Source organism: Perissodus microlepis, chromosome 20 (assembly GCF_051167445.1).
Source record: "Perissodus microlepis isolate ML-2025 ecotype Zambia chromosome 20, ASM5116744v1, whole genome shotgun sequence".
NCBI classification, from domain to species: Eukaryota; Metazoa; Chordata; class Actinopteri; order Cichliformes; family Cichlidae; genus Perissodus; species Perissodus microlepis.
The window spans coordinates 16,068,194-16,085,142 of record NC_140480.1 but is presented as its reverse complement, the minus strand read 5'-3'; the positions used below and the strand labels follow the sequence as shown (position 1 = coordinate 16,085,142).

Here is a 16,949-nt window from a genome sequence, read left to right as displayed (position 1 = left end):
ACATATAACGGGACACCGGAGTAAATTCTGGAGCATCTCACACTGTCTGCCTGACGTTTATTCAGCTGTGTAAAAACTATAACTTTGATCTCAGCCAAACCGATTTACTCAGGAACAAATAAAATACTAAAAAAAGCCAAACAATAAAATATTTAAGTTATCTAAGTGACTTATATATGTTTAACCTGAGTAGCGAAAGACGGTGGTGGGTTTGAAGCCGGGAGTCCGGTGTTCTCACGACTCTAGTGAGCCTTGCCCCGGCTAGCTATCGAGCTAGTGGGTAACAGACGTCTCTGAAAACGTCGGAGCGCTTTTGAAAATATGTGGTGTCTTGATAAACTGAGCAGATATTTGAGGTTTACACAGCTACATTCTCGCCTGAAAATATGTTAAACGTTTATTTTGTGACCCAGAAAGAATAATAAGAGTAACATTAAAACTAACTAGCTGCCGCCATTGTTGGAAACTGAGCTGGGCTGCGCTATAAATTCTGGGACAGAGCTACTTCTTCTTCTTCGGGGTTTAACGGCAGCTGGCATCCTTGTACATGCAGTGCTGCCATCTTCTGTTTCAGTCCGTTATTACACTCTTAAATCCTACTACTTATTCCTGCGTCTTTTGTGATCTTACAAAGCTTCAAACGATGCGTCGACTATTAAATTAGTCGTCGACGATTTTGATAGTCGACGTAATCGTGACTAGTCGACTAATCGTGGCAGCCCTAGATAGGTGGTATATGTTGAGCGCACCAGAGAGTATGACAGGACAGCAGGAGGGAGTAGTTTAATGATTCTGATCTATTAATACATCACTGAGACAAAATCTTAGTATCGTATTCTTATTTTAACATGATTTGAATATGCCATTTTAATAAAATATACACTCCACCTACACACTCAGAAATCCCCCAAGGCACACTAATAAATGACAGGTCTGATCATGGTATGGAAGAGAAGCATAGAGACAGAGAAGCACCCACAACTCGTTGGTCAAGCCTTAAGCAAACAACAAAATATGCTAATTCAAAGTGCAATCCTACAATAGGTCCTAATTAAAATCACTGAATGTGCTCTGTTATATCAGAAAATGAGAATACTTTGTCATAACAGTTGGCCTGTCCTCTCTGCTTTCCTGGTCTATCTTCCTATGCTCTCTTATTTTATCTCTTTGGTTCACCTCTCCCACACATGCCTGCTTCACATGCTCCCACACGGGCAAGTATTAGGAATGATTTCTCCTTTTTTATTCAATGATGTTCCGTTGTCCTCTCAAATTAGCAAAGCAAAGCAAAGACTACTGGGGTGAAGTATCAACAGTAACAACCTGTGAGCTCTGTAGACAAGGACCTGAATTCAAATCTCCACACTCCCAGGGATGATTAGGATGAGGATGAAGGATGTCCTGTTTTACTAGAACTAGAAATCTCCTGTCTTAGAGAGAAGCTGAAAAACTATTCTATGCATTTATAACATCTAGGATTGACTACTGTAATAGGGATAGGGACTAGAAAGAGAGAGCATCCTATTAAATTCAGAATCGAATTTAAAATCTGTCTCTTCACATATAAGCGCTTGAAAAATAATCAGTCTGTTACTTGGTTATTTGAAGAGTAGAATGGGAGGCAGAGCCTTCAGCTTTCAGACTCCTCTTCTGTGGAATCAGCTTCCAATCTGGATTTGGGAGACAGACACCTTCCCTACCTTTAAGATTAGTCTTAAAACTTTCCTTTTTGCTAAAGCACATAGTTAGGGTTGGATCAGGTGACCCTGAACCCTGCAGTTATGCTGCAATAGGCCTAGGCTGTTTAGGGCTTCCCATGATGCACTGAGCACTTTTTCTTCACTCACCTCTTTTCATTCTCATTTAATATTAGTTATTACTAATATTAATTACTATTAATATAAATATGCTAGCTCAAAAGAGGTCATCTGATTGTTGGGGGTTTCTGGCTATTATTGTACGGTCTTTTCCTTAGAATATAAAAAACCTTCAGGGAATTGTTGTCATTCCGCGGTATAGTAATAAAACTACATTAAACTGAACTGTTTCTGTTCAGTTTGTTCAATCGAAATGACAAAGACACCCTGATATTGTTATTGAACAAAATGAGTATATCCAACTAGGCTTATGTCGATCATACTGCCCCTTTTCACCTCCTCCTCTTCCTCCCTCCTTTTCAACTCCGCCTCCTCCTCTCCCTTTTCCCTTCATGCCCTGTCCCACCACAACTGCCAGAGCCAGTCTCCATGGTGACTCATAGACAGCTATGCTGAGGTAAAAACAAAAGACGGAAAAGCCCACAGGACTTTGCATCCAAGCAGAGAAAGAAGAAATTGAATGAGTGGGAGAATGGGATAAGGGGGAGTGAAAATAAGTGGTTTTCTCTAATCTCCAAAGGCCCTTTTGCCCACTTTTAATCTTTTGTGGGGTCGTCATTTCTCTCGCCTTGCTTCCATCTAAATCCAACCCACTGCACAGTTCAGGCTTACATCCAGACAAAAACACAGAGAAACAAAAACAAATGCACAACAAAACAGAAACAAGTCACAAAAAGACAAATAATAGAATGTGTGAGGCCCCTTTACTCTAGTTATTTTCCTAAATAACTTCTAACACCAATCCCAGTCCTTTATCTTCCTCTTATACAACTGCAAAGTTCTTAACTAAAAGCTCCGAAACACAGGCCCCCCACACAGAGACACAAACACCAAGCAACAGAAACAAGAGAAAGAGAAACCAAAAGACAAAGAAAAAAAGGTGGTGGTGAAGGTTTTTAGGTGACAAAACAAAAACACTTTCTAAAGATTTTTAACAGTGTAAGTGACACTCACTTGATCCTGGCATCCCAGCAGTGGCAGCCTGGGGCTGGTAGGTTCCCTCAGTGATGGCTGGCATGGGTGTGGTAGTCTGGGCGAACTGGGCCTGGGCCTAAAAAGCAATCAAACACACAGTGATTTTTAAATACTGAATTAGAGATAACTGGGCTCAAACCAATACATAAGTATTTTACTGCTGGTAAGGAGACTGACTGAAGGATTTCTTTGCTTACAACAAATATCAATGGCTTTGGAGTGCAAAAATTTCCATTACTGTAAGTAGTTAATTTCCTGATTTCTTACAATGTTCAAACTTAATGTGGTATTACTGGGCTATACAGCTCAGCTTGACCTCTGCTATTCCTGCTAACTTAAAAAAGTTAAAAAGAATTATTAATTTTAAGGCTTATACCATTTTCAACAACCTTAACAGAAATTTTGACCAGGGGTTCTTAAACCTTTACACTGCCCTGAACATCTTCTGTGGCAGGCAGGTTTGATGCTGATATCACAAAGTTATTTAGCACTCAGTGATTGCGATGCCATGTGAGTGTTATATGTTTATTATTATGTTTTCTGTTCTCTCTGATTCAAGTACCGAGTTAAATTAAAGTCAGAGGCACAAAGGATAGGTTAAAGGTTGGTGAATATCCAAACCTCCTGAGGAGGGACAAGTTTTACAAACCATTTTATTAAATTACCTCCAAAAAGGTCCCATTCACTGCTTTAGAAGCTATGGTGACTAAAGTGAGTTTCCAAAGAGGCTCTACAACATCAGTAAGACTTCTCATTTTGAAAATGAAAACCACATTGGGAACATATTTGTATATTTTACATGACCTGTTACTTACAAAGCCAGCACCACATTTAATATAGATTCACTTCAAAACCCTTACCTTGATGACCTTGTCGACCTTAAGGTCCTCGAGTGATGGGTACAGGGACATGCTGTGGAGATAACACAAACAACTGTGAGTGGAAATAACAAGATAACAACCCAACCAGATAAGCATCACCAGCTCCAGACGAAAACTGTCTTCATGTTATCCATTACAACTCTCTAATGTAATTTCGATGCTAGTGTTTGAAACAAAGAGTTATAACACAGATTAAGAGTGAATGATGCAACACAGTCAAACACTCAGAAAGCCAAAGTAAGAAACTCTGCTCTTGTGCACTTCACCACTGAGTAAAACTGTATTTCTGGCAACTTTCTGGGGCAACATGGCATGTGTGTGTGCATGGGCAATAGGAGCAAAATCCATGCTTTCTAAAATAATGAACTAAAACAACACTACAGATAGTTAGAAGCACATAAAATAGTAAATAATTGCATAATAACCAGTAAGTGTGGGCCATATCATACCGTTCACGGTAATACCATTATAATGTTGGGCAACGATAAGAAAATGAAATATCGCGATAGAATATGGGTAAAACACACATGTGCAGTGCCTTTGTTTTCATACACACATGGTGGAAAAAGCATGGCAGCAACGGAAAATGAGAAGAGCGAAAGCGGATCGTTGAATGAAACGGATGAAGCAGAATTGGTTTGTAAAAATGCTGCAACTTCAGTGGTGTGGAACTGGTTTAGCTTTTGTCCGTCAGATACACAACAAAGCACTATTTTTGGTAGAGCATGCTAGCGGGCCGTCGTTATTACCGTGTTTTTTGGAAAATACGGCACACTTAAAATCAATCCTTTGATTTTTCTGAAAATCGACAGTGCCCCTTATAATCCTGTGTGCCTTATGTATGAATTCTGGTTGTGTTTACTGACCTCGAAATAATTTTATGTGGTACACGGCGCTCGAAAATCTGTCAAATGTTTCAGTACGACGTTGCTAAGCTACAAACCCGCACCGCTTGATGGATTGTCGGAGCATTACGGCTATCGTAGGCAGGAGCGTCGCGGAGTGATACGTACTGTGCTTCAATTACCGTATTGTGTGTGTATAACCTCTTTTTAAGTTTTGTGGATATTATGCATGGTTATGCTGAGGATATGTCAGCCAATTTCCACTGGAAATGCCTTTTGGTTAAACTGTCAGCAAGGAATTTACATTTGCACTGTTAAATTTTTATATAGCTTTAATGCACAAAAAAAACAGCTGCTTGTTTAAGTGAAAATACGTTGATGGGGTTTTTTTGCACTAATAAAGTTGTGGAGTTATAAAGTATTTTGTCTAGTGTCAATTATATCGTCAGTTATATCATTATCGCAAATTTTCAAATGTATATCGTGATAAATATTTTTGGTCATATCGCCCTGCTCTAATAACCAGCTGCTTTTCCATTGAGTCCCTCATCTTGTGGTTGGTCTCCACCTCGGCACACTCAGTGAGCTTTTTACATGTTTTAAAGACTTCTTCTAGCAACTAATTCAACTGTCGCTGTATATCGAGATGAAATAAATCAAATCAAATACATTTTCTTCACCCTCAGAAAATAACTGTTTAGCAACCTCACACTTTGTATTATCATATTGCCAAACCGTAAGCACATTAACACAGATTTAGAAATAGCATTTGGCTATTTCTAAATCTGTGTTTCTAAATCTGTGTTAGGCGGTGAATAAATCCAAGATAAGGTGACCTTTTGTCCAGACAGTACATGGAACAGTTTTCCATAGTTTAACATTAGCAGCAAAGCTCCAGAAATGAAGAACCTGGCAACGAATGGCCAGGTGAACACACAGGCACTGTCAATATATGTAAAGGACCATAGAAAAAAACAAGGTCACTTATTCCAATGTGTGTCACCTAGGGACACAGTTATCTTCTTCAGTCTTGTTTTAACACTGGATGAATGAAGGTGTGCACATGTGTGTGCTGACTTTTAACTCACATTACCGTAAATGACGTAGTCTGGACAAAGTAGACATGACACAAGGTATTTTGGTAGAATGTGTACAGTGCACAAAAGTAGGACAATATATAAGAAAGTCTTTTAATCATCTCCTTTAAACTGTGGTAATGATGAAGGTCTCTGCTAAGGTTCAACAACATTGCACTGAATAACACTCAGGTCTGTAAATATAAATGAGTTGTACAGAGCACAGGCGGCTTGCCACACAACATAACATTGAGTCAACACAGGTGGAGGAAAAAAAACTTATGGAGAAACACATAAGCAGAGAGTATTAGCTCTCAGCATCCTACAATGGCAAAAACCATTATAATGCAACCTGGACTCCTTTGCGGTTTTAGTCTAAACAAAATTCAGGCCAGAAGACATTATCATGAACACAAACAAACAGCTGGGTGCAACAGGAAGAGGAAATGAGAGGTAGTAGACAGTCAACAGTCCAGCAGAACAGGCTAAGACATGCAGTGGCATGGTTACGCATTACAAGGAAGCATGTCTGCATCTGGTGTATGTTACTGTAGAACCTGCTCGCTCATTTGCTTTGTTATACAATAATGCTCATATTTTCCTGTACTCTGGTGCCTGGTAATCTGACACAACAGAAAGTTCATGGATGCTTCTACAGGACAACACCTTATGTAAAAAAAAAAGTTGGTTGTCCAAAGTTTATGTAAAATAAACCATAGCATCCTCTGGTAACATGCTCAGGTAGCATGTTGACTCAGGTCCTGGCTTCAAACCAGCAGGTTTCTTTGGGTTCCCATGCTGATTCATCTCACCAGGACATTGTCACAAAACGGATTCTCAAGAGTTTCCTGTTACTTTAATTTATTTTATCTATTTGCTCAACGTTTTATCCTTATTATTTTGTAAATTGTTATGTTTGTTGTTGTTATTGCTTGTGTACAGTGTCCTTGAGTGTTTTGAAAAGCGCTTTCTTAAATAAAATGTATTGTTATTATTATTATTATTATTATTATTATTATTATTATTATTATTGTCAAGAGATGTATTCTAAAACACTTCTTCAGCTGAGAATCAGAGAGGAGAAACACACAGTTTTACTTGCATGCAAGGGCAGTACAGAGCACTCGCACTGAGAGTGAGAGCTCTGAGACTCGCAGCTCTGAGACTGCCCTGGTCTTTATTTATACATCAGTGGGTGTTTGTTCCTTACATTGGAATGTGGAGGTGTATATGTCTGTGTGTGTGTGCGTGTGTGTCAGAGTGTGACCCCATAAACGACTTCCCTAAACCTGCTGGTCTGGAAAATCCAACAGTTCATCTATATGTAAAAAAGGCACTTAGACTAAAACTGACATAGCTACGTTTATCCTACCGTAAAACAATAAAAGAAGGTACAACCTTTCCCATGCTCCCAGGATGTGGGTGTGAATGCCAGAGCACTCTGGAATGCATACAAAGCCTTTGCAGACTATTAAGGATCGCACATCCTATCACTACCATATGTAAACTTATATTATTAAAAGATTATACTGACTACTAAGTACAATTTTCTATTGACAATTATTATTATCATTATTGAAGTAAGTGGTGACCTTCACCGTATATCAACCAGACTCCATTTTTGACCCATTCTTTTCAGTTTACTGTCATAGCCAGGGGAGGACAGACATTTGTTTAGAACTCTTAAAGATGTCGAAGAAGCAAGCTCCTTTAAGCGATTATTTTGGTGTTCCTCCACCTCCAAAGAAATGTCAGAAGGAGTCCGAACCGCAAAAGAAGCGCATATTCTCGGAAAAGTGGTTGCAGGAGGTGAGCTGGCTTCAAACAAATGATGAACGCAGAGATGTGGTGCAGAATATGCGGCATATTCCCATCATGTCTGTCCTCCTCCAGAAAATCTTATGTACGCAAACACGCGTTGCAACTTCTTATCTGGTGCGCATCTTTTATTTTGACAGTGCATGCACACGTGCGGACAACTTATGTGCACCCCTGATCATAGCATCCTAAAAGCAAAAGATACTTGTATAAGTTAAAACCTGAACATCTGTCCCAATGTTTCTTGCAAAACTGGTTTTATAAATAATAGCTAACTTTAATTGCTATTTTTCCTGAAAACAGTTTTATATCTTCTTCTTAATAATATTAACATCATAATCTACTTTTCTTGTTAGGCACAATTTTTCTCAAAGAGATTTTATCCAAAACCAATCATTCATTCTGTAATAAAAACAATCTGCTAACGAGATTTCTTAATTGGAATTTGTGACAGACTCACTGCTGGAACTGTATATTCACTAATTCTATTTATGGTCACTGCTCAGCAGCCCATTCTGACCCTGGAAAACCCCACCTTTGTTGGTCTTGCATTCTTTAAATAACCCAGAGAACTCTGCAACAAGGGCGGCTGGGTCACGGTGAGGAGGAGGAAGCATAGTCCTAAACAGAAGCCCCAGGTACACCACCAACCCGTTCATGTGTCTAACCGTTTTTCCCCACTCGGTGACACACCCGCCGGGGGTCAAACTCTGGTAATTGGTGATTCTGTTCTCAGACATGTGAAGCTAGAGACACCGGCAACCATAGTCAATTGTCTTCCAGGGGCCAGAGCAGGCGACATTGAAGGAAATTTAAAACTGCTGGCTAAGGGTAAACGTAAATTCAGTAAAATCATAATTCACGTCGGCAGTAATGACACCCGGTTACGCCAATCGGAGGTCACTAAAATCAATATTGAATCGATGTGCAACTTTGCTAAAACAATGTCGGATTCTGTAGTTTTCTCTGGTCCCCTCCCCAATCAGACCAGGAGTGACATGTTTAGCCGCATGTTCTCCTTAAATTGCTGGCTGTCTGAGTGGTGTCCCAGAAACGATGTGGGCTTCATAGATAATTGGCAAACCTTCTGGAGGAAACCTGGTCTTGTTAGGAGAGACGGCATCCATCCCACTTTGGATGGAGCAGCTCTCATTTCTAGAAATATGGACAAATTTATTAAACCCCCCAAAATATGACTATCCAGAGTTGGGACCAGGAAGCAGAGTTGCAGTCTTACACGCCTCTCTGCAGCTTCTCTCCTCCTGCTACCCCCCCAAAAACCCATCTCCATAGAGACTGTGTTAGCTTCCAAAAAGACAAAAAACAAACTAAAAACCAGCAACAAACAACTTAAACATAAACAATTACAAAGAAAGAACAGTACAGTATCCACATCTGAACCAAAGAGTAAAACAGTGAAATGTGGATTATTAAATATTAGGTCTCTCTCCTCCAAGTCTCTGTTAGTACATGACTTAATAATTGACCAACAAATTGATTTACTCTGCCTTACAGAAACCTGGTTGCAGCAGGATGATTATGTTAGTTTAAATGAATCAACACCCCCGAGTCATTCTAACTACCAGAAACCTCGAAGCACAGGCCGAGGGGGCGGTGTGGCAGCAATTTTTCACACCAGCCTATTAATTAATGAAAGACCAAGACAGACTTTTAATTCATTTGAAAGCCTGATGCTTAACATTGTCCACCCCAGCTGTGAAACTCAGAAACCAGTCTTACTTGTTATCATCTATCGTCCACCTGGGCCTTACACAGAGTTTCTGTCTGATTTCTCAGACTTTATATCTAATTTAGTTCTGAGCTCAAATAAAATAATTATTGTGGGTGATTTTAACATCCATGTAGATGCTAAAAATGACAGCCTCAACATGGCATTTAGTCTGTTATTAGACTCAATTGGCTTCTCTCAAAATATAAAAGAACCCACCCACCACTTTAATCACACTCTAGATCTTGTTTTAACATATGGCATAGAAACTGAACATTTAACAGTGTTTCCTGAAAACCCTCTCCTGTCTGATCATTTCCTGATAACATTTACATTTACAATAATTGATTACACAGCAGTGGAGAGTAGATTTTATCAAAGTAGATGTCTTTCTGAAAGCGCTGTAACTAAGTTTAAGAATATAATCCACCCACTGTTATCATCTTCAATGCCCTGTACCAACACAGAGCAGAGCAGCTATCTGAACGCTACCCCAACAGAGGTCGATTATCTTGTTAATAATTTCACCTCCTCACTACGTACGACTCTGGATACTGTAGCTCCAGTGAAAACTAAGGTCTCTAATCAGAAGTACCTGACTCCGTGGTATAATTCTCAAACACGTACCCTAAAGCAGATGACTCGTAATCTGGAGAGGAAATGGCGTGTCACAAATTTAGAGGATCATCATTTAGCCTGGAGAAATAGTTTGCTGCTTTATAAGAAAGCCCTCCGCAAAGCCAGAACATCTTACTATTCATCACTGATTGAAGAAAATAAGAACAACCCCAGGTTTCTCTTCAGCACTGTAGCCAGGCTGACAAACAGTCAGAGCTCTGTTGAGCCAACCATCCCTTTAACGTTAACTAGTAATGACTTCATGAACTTCTTCACAAATAAAATTTTTATCATTAGAGAAAAAATTACCAGTAATCATCCCACAGATGTAATATTTATCTACAGCTACTCTTAGTACCATTGATGTTAAGTTAGACTCTTTTTCTCCAATTGATCTTTCTGAGTTAACTTCAATAATTACTTCCTCCAAACCATCAACGTGTCTTTTAGACCCCATTCCTACAAAACTGCTCAAAGAAGTCCTGCCATTGATTAATTCTTCGATCTTAAATATGATCAACCTATCTCTAATGGTCGGCTATGTACCACAGGCCTTCAAGCTGGCTGTGGTTAAACCTTTACTCAAAAAGCCATCTCTAGACCCAGCAGTCTTAGCTAATTATAGGCCAATCTCCAACCTTCCTTTCATATCAAAAATCCTTGAAAGAGTAGTTGTCAAACAGCTAACAGATCATCTGCAGAGGAATGGTTTATTTGAAGAGTTTCAGTCAGGTTTCAGAGCTTATCACAGCACAGAAACAGCTTTAGTGAAGGTTACAAATGATCTTCTTATGGCCTCTGACAGTGGACTCATCTCTGTGCTTGTCCTGCTAGACCTCAGTGCAGCGTTCGATACTGTTGACCATAATATCCTATTAGAGCGATTAGAACATGCTGTAGGTATTACAGGTACTGCACTGCAGTGGTTTGTATCATATCTATCTAATAGACTCCAATTTGTGCATGTAAATGGAGAGTCCTCTTCACACACTGAGGTTAATTATGGAGTTCCACAGGGTTCAGTGCTAGGACCAATTCTGTTTACATTATACATGCTTCCCTTAGGCAGCATCATTAGAAGACATAGCATACATTTTCACTGCTATGCAGATGACACCCAGCTCTATCTGTCCATGAAGCCAGATAACACACACCAATTAGTTAAACTGCAGGAATGTCTTAAAGACATAAAGACCTGGATGGCCGCTAACTTTCTGCTTCTTAATTCAGATAAAACTGAGGTTATTGTACCCGGCCCTGAAAATCTTAGAAATATGGTATCTAACCAGATTCATACTCTGGATGGCATTACCTTGGCCTCCAGTAACGCTGTGAGGAACCTTGGAGTCATTTTTGACCAGGACATGTCCTTCAACGCACATATTAAACAAATATGTAAGACTGCTTTCTTCCATTTGCGCAACATCTCTAAAATTAGAAATATCCTGTCTCAGAGTGACGCTGAAAAACTAGTTCATGCATTTATTACTTCCAGGCTGGACTACTGTAATTCATTATTATCAGGATGTCCAAAAAACTCACTGAAAAGCCTTCAGCTAATCCAAAATGCTGCAGCAAGAGTACTGACAGGGACTAGAAGGAGAGAGCATATTTCTCCTGTTTTGGCTTCCCTTCATTGGCTTCCTGTTAAGTCCAGAATTGAATTCAAAATCCTGCTCCTCACATACAAGGTCTTAAATAATCAGGCCCCATCTTATCTTAATGACCTTGTAGTACCATATCACCCTATTAGAGCACTTCGCTCTCGCTCTGCAGGCCTACTTGTTGTTCCTAGAGTATTTAAAAGTAGAATGGGAGGCAGAGCCTTCAGTTTTCAGGCCCCTCTTCTGTGAAATGTCAATACCACAGCAATAGCAAAGCCTGGTTTCCATACAAAATCCATATCCTCATATTTACCTTAGTTTCACTTCATATTTTATTCTTGGTCCACAAAACCCCTCCCACACTGGTTCAGCCCCAGTTGCATGAGGGCAAACGTAATCATGGATCTATACTGCAAACTTCATAAACTATCTCTTTTTAATCAATAGTTTATCATTAGTAGCTGGAAAAGGTGAGCAGTAAAAAAGAAGTGTGGAAGGTGGAAGTAAATCAGTTTTACTGAATATGGCCACTGTATCTGAACACTAAGGAAAAGCACAGATATCCTTTTTTGAAAATAAAACTTCTTTGCCCCACATTGTGTTGAGGTGTACACTACACAACAATTAAGCTTTTCAGCTTGTGATGTTTTGCTGTTGTTTAGTTTCCAAATAACAATCTGCAGACTTCATACATGAAAAGCAGGAAAAGCAGAGAGCATTACAAATGGAACATGTTGCAATGGATGAACTTTTTAAACCTCTTCATTTTCCAGCTACACCCATCACAGACAATCATGCACTCACACACAGAGGGCACTCGTGGCATATACCCAACTACTTTGTGAAAAGTACTTTTTTAATTGTTACTGTATTTCATGAGAGGCTTTCAAAGACTTTCATGGATGTACAACATGATGATCTTTTTCTTTTTAGTTTGGTAGCTATTTATGTATCACGGATATTATCAAATATGTACCATTACATAATGGAAACAGTCTTGTTTATGACATCAACACTAAGATGGCATTTACTGACAGGAATGAAAGGTGTTTATCTCTTGTGACATAAATCTTGCACTGGACACCTTTTCAAAAGTAGTTGTACTTTTACAATTCCAGTCTTGTATCTCCCCCAGCAGCAAGCTGATGAGGTCACTGTCATGACCACCTATTAGATAATTTATCTTTGGAGAATCCGTCATCCTGTAGTAAGACGTACTTCAACTGTACTGCTGTCGACAGCAGCTGGTGACAGTAATCCTTGTTATACTCTGGAAACCCGCTGCAAGTTAGACAACCACGGTGATCAGAACCTCCAGCAGCTGGAGAACTGGTTCAGGTGCCGCCACACTGAGTTCACGCTCTTGAACCTGCAATTCAAGATCTTGGAGTCTGCGTCCATGGACAGGATGAATAACTGACTGGAGAGGCAGCTCACTATTGATTATTTACTGCTACAAATGATAAATATATTACAGTTTATAATTGTATTCATAAAAGCAGTGGTGTGCGTCAATGCCCCTCCTGGCAATAAAAATACATTCTAATTCAGCTGAAAGACTGTAATGTGTTGAAGAGCTCAAAGACTTCAACAGAATTTTGTTTTTTTTTCCTAATGAAGATTTCTTGGTTTCCATAACATGAATACATTTTTTTTACTAAATACCCACTGCTCTCAACTACCAAAACACTATCTGGCTCTATAAATTATTTTTATTTTATTAATGTGCAATGGCAGTTAATGGTTCATTGATATTAAAAGGCCAACATTCACTACCTGGGGCTGCAGATCGAGGCACCCTTATCTCTCTCTCTTGCTCTTTATGAATGTGAGCTGTAAATGAGCAAAGAGGAAAGTAAATATATGACAGCTGTGCTAAGCAGTGCTGTTCTGCAAACCTTTGACGTTAAACGAAAATGAATTAATAAAAAAATAAATAAAAAAGAGCGACTCTATGTAGGCTTTGTCAGAATAAACTGGAAAATAACCAAGCATTTGAAGAGACGTGCAACCATATTCTGCACTGGGATGTAGACGTTAGCATGGAAAAACCCAAGGCTATTGGTGCTAGCAGTGCTAATGTTAAACAAACTCTGGACTTTCTACTTCTCTACGAGCTCAGTTGTCACACCATGACAGCTAACTGCGTGTCATGATCACAAGACATCTGGACACATATTTATCAAAACAAAACAGGAAATTGGTGAGGAGGATAAAGGACAACTAGGACCAAAACTGAAGCTGAATGACAGAGTTCAGCAAGAAAGACAACAAAATGGAAAAACTAAATGGAGTCAAGTTAAAAAATAATGACTTGCTCTCCATCCTGCTAATGCACCTATCACAAACAACTTCCCAAAGAAAGCTTATCCACATACTGAGGCAAATATAGCCAATCAAAAAAAAAACCTGTTGTTAGCAACTCGTAATACAGCACATGACTTGTGGTGTAATGTCCATATGTCATATGATTCTTCTGAAATAAGGATTACATTTTCAGTACCTGAAACTACTTTGCAGTACCTAAAATACTTGTAAATGTAAAATGTATTTTGAGTATTTTTAAATACCAAACATTACATGGTAAATGCTTTGTAACTCGCTGTATGATGCATTACCAAATTATTGTACTAATATGTGCAATATATCACAATCCTGTGGCAAGACATGCAGTCAGACACTGAGCTTAACACCAGTGAATAAAACTTGAACTCAGCCCGTAAAGTAAGCAAATCACTTGACCACAATAACATCTCACTCTCTCAGCTACTCCAGCCAATACTCTATTCTCTTCCTCCCAGTCCTCACATACAAGTGCATCATTGTGCCAGTGGATACAGAGGCACATTCTTGTACCTTCTACTGTTTACTTTTCAGTTCTGTTTGTTTGCTCTCCTTATATCCCTCCTTCATATCTGCAGGTTTTAGGTATAAGGGAGTAACCGTGGGGGAAAAAAGGAGAGTCTGACCAACTTTTGCCATGACACAATCCCATCCTTGACTCACTTCTGCATCTGCAGCTTAAAAGAAGTGGGCAGCTGATATTTCCATCCTGATCCTTTACTCCATCAAAAGCACCAAGCACTGGAAATTTCATCAGCTAAATGCGCTAAAGTAAAAGCATTTATACTGCAGGTTGTCTGTGGCTGGTTATAATCTAAGATTGTTAGATTATAACCCTTGTGAGGAGCATTTCCCCAGCCTGTATTGTGAAAGTTTCACAATTCACAAAACTTCTTTCTTTTTTTGACTCTGCTTTTTTGGGATCTTAAGATAATTTCGAAATAAAGAAACCCTGTGGGAAAAAAAGCCAAAGGGGAAATAGCTCAGACATTCATCTGAAACCTACAGGGCTGTGACTAGGCAACCATTTCAAAGAAAACTTACACAACACAAAAAGTCCATATCACATGACTTTAAAGCAAATCTTTATCTGCATACACTAGAATAAGACATGGCCAGGAACAAAGCTTATTATAGTTCACAAAAAACACAACTACAAGCAGGTAATAAAAAAAAGTTTAATTTTAAGTAATTTGTCTTTTATTATTAACTTGTGGGCATGTAAAACTAACTATGTTTTTTGAAACTGGTCATAACTGAAAGTCAAAGGTTGTATGTATTGTACACAGACTGCATATAAAAAACAGCTGTACCTTTGAAGTCTGAAAAGTGAAGCCAAATCAGGAGTGCCTGAGACCTGAAATGTCTCTAATCGTCTGCAGGGGGAGATTCCTCACAATAAAAACAGACATCTAGTCGATGGTCGATCTAGTCCATGGAAAATAACCGTACTGCTGACCTAATCCATGACCTCAATAAACACTTTCCTATTTCCTGAATCCATGTTCTATATTGCTAGTTTTGAATAAAATACAATGTTTATTTTGGAAATTATGGTCCCCAAATTAATCAAGAAGTTGGATAAAGCAGCGTATTCTTTACAGAATGACTAAGCATGACAGTAGGTGGCTTTACAGTAGCAGCAGCCATCTTTTACATTATTTTACATTTATATTATTGTTATACCTTATATATTTGTTATGACTTGCACTTGATAAATATGCTCCCTCAACCCTTCACTTATTATGAATAAAAACTAAACTAATACAATACTAGTAAAAGTATATTTAAAAAAAAAAAAAAATTAAAAAAAAGAGCACAAAACTAAAGAGCAGACCCACTGTGGAAACTAAGACAAATATTTAAAAAGAAAAGAAATTAAAACAAAAACAGACAAAATAGACAACAATAACTCTGTCCTGGGAGTGTGAAGCAGGATCGAATAGAAGAGTGCAAGCAAAGTCCAAGTTCCCCAAAAACTAAAATACTGAATTAAAGCACTTTTCATCACTTCTATTCAGCCTGATAATATGGAGCCAGCGAAGCAAAAAGCTTGGATGGATAGTGGAAAGAAAAGAAAAGGCCAACTTCAGTAAGCCTGAACGAATTGGTTCGATCTAAGAATGTGGTCTTCCTGGCAGCTTATTCCGGTCTACTGACATGGCTGGGAAAACGAAAGAGGGAGGGAGAAGGACTGAAAAGGTTAAAAAAAAAAAAAAAAAAAAGCCCACACCCTTGCTAATGTTCCCTATTTATCTGTACCACGTTACATTACAGGACTTAAGATAGCTAGCATACCGTTATGCTCTAGGCTGTTGTTTTAACGCTATAACAACACAGGAACTGCATTTTTCAGACGACTGGTCGGTAATATCAGGTTCGCCATTGCCATAATACTCTAATAATGGCTAAGCGTCTTTATGACTTTAATGAGGTCGTTCAGTTGCGTCTAAATCATATGACAATCATTAAGTTTTACGACACTAAAGTGTTGCGAATAACCGTTAGCTAACCTTACCGCACAGCCATTAAATATTAATGAGGTGCTTTAAGACGACGGGTACATTTTGGGCAGTCATAACGCTGCTAAAAAAAAATAGCTGAAATGAGAACACACTGGGAGGTGTGCATATCAAGAGAAAAGCAGCGGAGGAGCCGAGAAGCAGAACCCCTTTGTTCCGACATAAACAGCAGGAACGCAGAGAGCTAGCCGTAACGACGTTAGCTTGTAAGGTACACGAAGTCAGGATGTAACAGTTAATACTAGGAAGGCTTTGCTACAACAATTTGGTAAATGCCGTCTTACCTTTTAAAATTTTGGTTGAAAAGTCAGCTTAAACGCTCCTGAATTTCAGATAGCAGCGAACGCCTTTATCTTTCTTGCCTCTGCTTCGCTGTGGCTCTCCGCCGATCAAACCTGAAGGGGACTTCTGGAAAGTGATGTCACTCCTGGCTTCCTGGTCGTGCCAACCACGTCAATCAGTATTGACGTTGTAAGCCACGCCCAGTATCGGTCACATGAATATTAACTCACCAGGACCATAATTATACGAAAACATTGTGATCATCGGTAATTAATGATAAGACAACAGTTCATTTTTGTTCTCTTCGGGGAGCATGAGACTTTTAACTCAAGCGCAATTCAGTATAAATGAATCCTACTGTACTGTGAAGAGGACATGC

General features: G+C 39.0%; 1 protein-coding gene across 1 annotated transcript in view; it reads right to left on the bottom strand.

Moving 5' to 3' along the window:
• Positions 1-16,726, bottom strand: part of sdcbp2 (syndecan binding protein (syntenin) 2) — a 29,449-nt gene extending 12,723 nt beyond the window's left edge. The window contains exons 1-3 of the mRNA XM_084918036.1: positions 16,573-16,726; positions 3,713-3,764; positions 2,832-2,928 (exon numbers count right to left, since the gene is read on the bottom strand). Of these exons, the coding sequence (XP_084774162.1) occupies positions 2,832-2,928; positions 3,713-3,763 (148 nt within the window). The 5' untranslated portion in view covers position 3,764; positions 16,573-16,726. The remainder of the gene's footprint in view (positions 1-2,831; positions 2,929-3,712; positions 3,765-16,572) is intronic.
• Positions 16,727-16,949: the final 223 nt, after the last annotated feature.